The 6,000-nt window shown below is 49.3% G+C and overlaps 1 protein-coding gene across 1 annotated transcript; it reads right to left on the bottom strand.

The window, feature by feature from the left end:
* Positions 1-2,568: 2,568 nt before the first annotated feature.
* TWIST1 (twist family bHLH transcription factor 1) lies at positions 2,569-4,150 on the bottom strand. Its single transcript, XM_045388897.3, has 2 exons — positions 3,170-4,150; positions 2,569-2,640 (listed from the first exon to the last, which is right to left on the bottom strand). Exon 1 carries the CDS (start codon positions 3,815-3,817, stop codon positions 3,212-3,214), a length of 606 nt encoding a protein of 201 aa, XP_045244832.1. The 5' UTR covers positions 3,818-4,150; the 3' UTR covers positions 2,569-2,640; positions 3,170-3,211.
* Positions 4,151-6,000: the final 1,850 nt, after the last annotated feature.

The following is a 6,000-nucleotide window of genomic DNA, read 5'->3' as shown; positions in this document are numbered from 1 at the left end:
AAATAAAATGAAATAAAATCAAAAGAAGATAAAATGGTGGAGGGAAAGAAACAGGTGGCTTCATTTCTATTCTAAAAAAGAATTTCGCGATTTATGTCTTGTGTATATGGGGGTAGGGATTAGAGTCGGCAAGCTGGAAATTGCATTATAGTACTTAATATTTTTCATTGTGCAGTTGCCTCATTCAAAATACAATTATTTACCACCTTTTTCATTCATTTATTTCTCTGAAAACCTGGGGGGAAACATTACCTTCAGTTTAGTATTTAATATTACTATAAATATGGTATTTGCTTTTCTCTAAAGTGTTTCCTCCTATGAAAGAAGTAGAAAAAGCAAAACACATTTTAAAAAGAAAGAAAAGAAAGGCAAATGGAGAGCTACCTTTCTTTGACACAATTAGTTCTTATATCCAGAGTTAAGATAACAATTACCTTCTCAGCAGTGATGACCAGCTCCATCCTGGTGTACCTCAAGAAATCTGAAATATCAAATAGTCAGACCAAGCTAGTGAACAAGGAGACTCCTCATGAATAATTTAGAAAATGGAAGTGGTTGGACGATACATACAGAAGAGAATTACCAACCTAATGCTTTCCCTCATCCTTCTAGGGCACCCTCCTTACATTCTAACCTACCTTACACACCACACACACACACACACACAAACACCCCACAAATACGCCAACACATAATCGCCTTCCCTTTCTGTTATTTGCTAAAGGACTATCAAAATCCAAAAATAATACTTCTCCAAGCTTTCAGTAATGTTTTAACACAAGTAAATGCTGCAGACTCCTTATCTTAAAATACTATCTGAAATATTAACAATAAATTCATAATATTCTTATGTCAGCATTCTATGGTGCTGTGTGAAGAAGAAAACAAAAACCTTCAGGCAATAAAATAACCTCAACCTAAGCTAAGCAACAACGATCTCTTTGGATACATGCACTTATTAGTCACTGTTTGAATTAGGCACCAAAATAATTTTCCAGTTTGAAAGCTTCCCCAATTACACTTGAATGCAGTAAATTGGATGTAAAAGTTAAGAACTGATACAAAATCACTATTTCTAATAATGTTAATTATAAAAGCCAGTATCTTCCTGGCCCAGAAATAATCAGAATGAAGTAAAAAATCAAAAACCCCCATTTGCCCATTATTGTTTTACTTAACTTCAGATTGTGTATGTGTGGGTATGTATGATCTCACCAGGGAAAAATTCTGTGTAATTTTGGATAAAATATATTTGCTAATGAATTGACTAGAAACTGCATAGCTGTAGTATTTAAAACTGTGATTGTTCCAACAGTTACCAACGATACTGTAAGTTCAGTCTTATATTCTTCACACATAAAAAAGAATAATGCTTCCCAAATAGCATCAATATAGGGATATATTAACTTTTCTTTTTAGCAAACAAGACACTAAATGTCATATTCATTCATAAGAGAACAGTTAAGCAAATTACAAATGGAATTTTCCCTTTTCTGCTGATTTGCACTTTGTTTTCTATGCATTTCTGGTCATTTCTATGTGTGTACAGAAAATTTTCATAACACTATGTATCTTTTCACTGAAAACTTGTTATTTAGGAATCTTCACAAACAGTGCAGAGCATGACAAAAAGTACATAATAAGAGAATAGTGCAGGTTTCATACTCCTTATTTGCATTTAACGGTTTTACAACTACCACCTCAAAATATAAGGGAGGTGAATAGCAAATTTGTTAGTTTTTGCTGTTTGGAGATGATATGAAGAAGAGATGCTACTAAGCCCACTGAATACCAAGCTGGAATAATAATAAAGCTGTCTTTTTAAATAACATGCTTGTGCCTGTCAGTAGCTGCTTTGAGTTTTTCACTGTTTTGTTTATATTAGTGCCCCCTCCCTCCTGGGTGCCTTTAGAATTAAACAAGTAAGTATTTACCACCAACTTAATCTTTAGCTTTAAAAATATAGACCAAACTCTAAGGTTCTTTAAATTTTTTTATCATATTTATTTATTGCAGAAAAATATACAAAGATATTTACACAACAATCATAAAAATATGAATGCATTTAGACACCGGATCTATTTGCATTTTACCATGGGTCCTCAATAAATAAATAGAATGTTGTTTTTTGTATTTTAAGTTTTTTTTTTCCCCCTCAGAGGAAGGATGAAAAAAAGAATTAACTGACTATGGTTTTGCAGGCCAGTTTGATCCCAGTATTATTTCTAAAGGTGTTCTTATAGTTCCTCTGATAGTTACCATTTTAAAATAGAGAAAGTCCATAATGATGCCTTTCCTTTCAGTGGCTGATTGGCACGACCTCTTGAGAATGCATGCATGAAAAAAATAAAAATGAAAACATTCTTCGTCAAAAAAAAAAAAAAAAACACACAAACAACTGTTCAGACTTCTATCAGAATGCAGAGGTGTGAGGATGGTGCCGCTGCCCGTCTGGGAATCACTGTCCACGGGCCTGTCTCGCTTTCTCTTTTAAAAGTGCGCCCCACGCCCTGTTTCTTTGAATTTGGATTTTGCTCTTCTAATTTCCAAGAAAATCTGTGGCATATATTTTTATTTTTAGTTATCCAGCTCCAGAGTCTCTAGACTGTCCATTTTCTCCTTCTCTGGAAACAATGACATCTGCAAAAACCCAGAGGGGGGAGTCGGTTATTGTTTAGGTCTCTGTGGCTGTTTTCTAAGACTAGTGAGCACTGTTCTTATCACCACCACCAAGAAATTAAGCTGAACAACCTGGAAGGATTTCAGCCCAAGGGCAAGAGGAAGTGGGTGGGTGGAAAGAAGGAGGAGGTGGAATTTGTTTTAAAACATATGTTTTAAGGAGAACAAAAATTGAAAGCTGAAAGAAAGGGTGGCGCTGGCAAAACGGTCCTTACCCGTGACCCCTGGGTGTCTCTGTCTCCCCTCCTGTCACGCACACTCACGCGCACACACACCCCTCACCAGGGCGCATCCCCCTGGAGACTGCTCTCCCTAACGGGGTCCGACCGGCCTACCCGGGACGCTGGGGGCGCGAGGCAACGGTGCCAAGTGAGGTGGGAAAGCTGAGAGTGGGAGAGGAGAGGAAATCGAGGTGGACTGGGAACCGCGGCCTGGTCGGCCAGTCGTCTGCCACCTGAGAGGCGAAGGGGTGCAGCGGCGCGGTCCTTACCTAGGTCTCCGGCCCTGCTGAGGGGGTGGGGGGCTCCGCCTGCTAGTGGGACGCGGACATGGACCAGGCCCCCTCCATCCTCCAGACCGAGAAGGCGTAGCTGAGCCGCTCGTGAGCCACATAGCTGCAGCTTGCCATCTTGGAGTCCAGCTCGTCGCTCTGGAGGACCTGGTAGAGGAAGTCGATGTACCTGGCCGCCAGCTTGAGGGTCTGAATCTTGCTCAGCTTGTCCGAGGGCAGCGTTGGGATGATCTTCCGCAGCGCGGCGAACGCCTCGTTCAGCGACTGGGTGCGCTGGCGCTCCCGCACGTTGGCCATGACCCGCTGCGTCTGCAGCTCCTCGTACGACTGCGGGCTCCCGCCGCCGCTGCTGCTGCCGCCGCCGCCCGCGCTGCCGCCGCCGCCGCAGCCCGCAGACTTCTTGCCGCGCTTGCCCTGGGCCGGACTGCCCGGCTCGTCGCCGCCTCCGACGCCCCCGCCCGCGGCTCCACCGGGCCCCGCGCCGCCGCCCGCGCTGCGCCGGCTGCTACGCCGCTTTCGTCCCCCGCGCTTGCCGCTCGGCGGCTGCTGCCGGTCTGGCTCTTCTTCGCTGTTGCTCAGGCTGTCGTCGGCCGGCGAGACTGGCGAGCTGGACACGTCCTGCATCATCTCTCGAGCGGCGACGCGTGGCCTCGCGGGTCCGGGGCAGAGGGGCAGCCCGGGGAAGAGGAGGAGAGCGGGGCGCCTCAGCCCGCCAGCTTCCCCAGCGCGCGGCGCCGGCCCGGGCGGTGCGGCCCGCGGAGGAGGGAGCAGGAGGACGGACGGGAGGGACCTCCGCGGGGAGGGCGCGCGGGGGAGGCGGGGAGGGAGGCGGGAGGGGGAGGGGACGGTGTGGATGGCCCCGAGGTCCAAAAAGAAAGCGCCCAACAGCTGCACGCACACCCCGCCTGGCCGCCTGGAAACGGTGCCGGTGCTGCAGAGCCCGCGAGGTGTCTGGGAGTTGGGCGAGAGCTGCAGACTTGGAGGCTCTTATACCTCCGTGCAGGCGGAAAGTTTGGGGGCAGCAGTGTCATTGGCCTGACGTGGGGAGGAGGGACTTTTCGAAGTTTTATAGGAAAGTTTCCGCTTTCCAGTCCCCCTCCCCCGTCCCACCTCCCTTCCTCGGGGTCTAACAATTCGTCCTCCCAAACCATTCAAAAACGACCTGGCCCGGGCGGCCGGCCCCTCCACCCGCCTCCTTGCCGTCCTCCCCCTTCCCTCCCCGTCGCCTTCCCCTGGCAGGCGCGGGGCGATTTCCTTCCCCGCCGGAGCGTGCGGGCAGCGCCCCCGAACCCTAGCGCAGCCCAGGAAGGGGCCGGAGGAGACTGTCCTGGCCGCGGTGGCAGCCGCATCCGGAGTGGCTGTGACAGCAGCAGTGGCAACAGCTTCTACACAGTGGGTGATGTCTCATCTCGCCCAAGAGCCCTCTAGGTCCGTGGGGCCGATTTGGGATTGCTGAGGCTGGGGGTGGGGGGTGGTGTGGGGTGGCGGGGCATGCCAAGAAAACTGTCAACCGCGGAGCCCACTCAATGGTGAGGTAGACGAACCCCTTGGAGTTCCAAGGGCCAAACCGCCGCGGCCCAGCCCCGAGGTCCTGGGCGTTTCTGAAGACGTGGCCGCGCGGCGGGGGCTGAGGATTTGCGTCCTGGCCTCCTCTCTCACCCTTCTGGGCCCTCCTTTCCCCTCTACAACGACCCAGTCTAACACTCCCCAACATCCAAAGGACTACGCCTCGGAAGGTGCTCGAAAGAGGCAGAAGTTCACTCTCCGGTGCAAGGAAACCCAGTCCGTGGGGAAGGCAGCAGAGCCAGAGGGGGGCAGCGCAGCGCCTTTGCTGCGGCCCTGACAGCTGGCAATGCCAACCCAAGGGAGAGACCCTGTGGCCATTTCATCCCCACCCCCAAATTAGGCCCCGCATTGTGACCCTGAAAGGCCAGCTTGTAAGAGTGAAGTGGGAATTTGATAGCGCCCGGACATAAGGGGCTGCCCGCTCTAAGAACCCCCTCCCAGCCCCCACTATCTAGCAGATCCAGTGAACAAGTAGGCTTCGTGGGCCCCAAACGCATGCCAATTACTTGGATACACTAACATTTTAAGCATTTCTGTCTGTATGTTAAAACGAGCCACAAAGAGGGTGTTAATGTAGATCCTGGCAAACTGGAAGCAACAAAGTTGGTGAACAAGAAAGAAAGCCACCTTGGATAAGAAGCCCATCTTTTGCAATGCCATATTTGTTCCCTTTTTGAAATGAATGGAGGTACAATAACCGTTTCATGTCCATCCCTTACACGGCAAAGTAAAAGGCTGGAGTCAGTACACAGTGTTGGGGTGGGGGCAGCGTTTGGGGGCGACGAGTTTTGTGCACCCTGCACATAAAGTCCGCTCATGGGCTCCTCAGTACGGACGCACCAGTGGGAACAATTAATTCAGCAAAGCGCCCCTTTCTGAGCTGGACCAAGGTTCGCGGCTGCAGATATCTCAAGCTGGAGGCAGGAGCCCAGGCGACGCCCAGGCAGGCCACGTGGCTGTTCCCCGCTGAGACTCGCAGCTTTAGTCCTGGAAACCTTAGGGTGTGGAGCTCCTTGGGTCGACTGAAGGGTTCAGCTTTTTCGGAGAAGTGAAGGCGGGTGTTATTTCTCCAGCGAGGTGTAAACAAGACTGTGCTTTCATGAGAGGGACAAATGATAGAGTTGGTCCCTTACCATTTTTACAGAAATATTCAGAAACAGTGACTACAGCTTGTCAACTGGTCTGTTCAGTGAGCCGCTGCCTTATTGTAAAATAGTCTCTCTGAAAATCAGATTCGACTTGAC

This window comes from Macaca fascicularis, chromosome 3 (assembly GCF_037993035.2).
Source record: "Macaca fascicularis isolate 582-1 chromosome 3, T2T-MFA8v1.1".
Lineage (NCBI taxonomy): Eukaryota > Metazoa > Chordata > Mammalia > Primates > Cercopithecidae > Macaca > Macaca fascicularis.
The sequence above is the reverse complement of the archived record's forward strand: the minus strand, read 5'-3'. Positions and strand labels throughout refer to the sequence as shown.

Excerpts from the sequence above, each read along its gene's own strand:
- TWIST1 (XM_045388897.3), bottom strand. The coding sequence starts at position 3,817 with ATGATGCAGGACGTGTCCAGCTCGCCAGTCTCGCCGGCCGACGACAGC.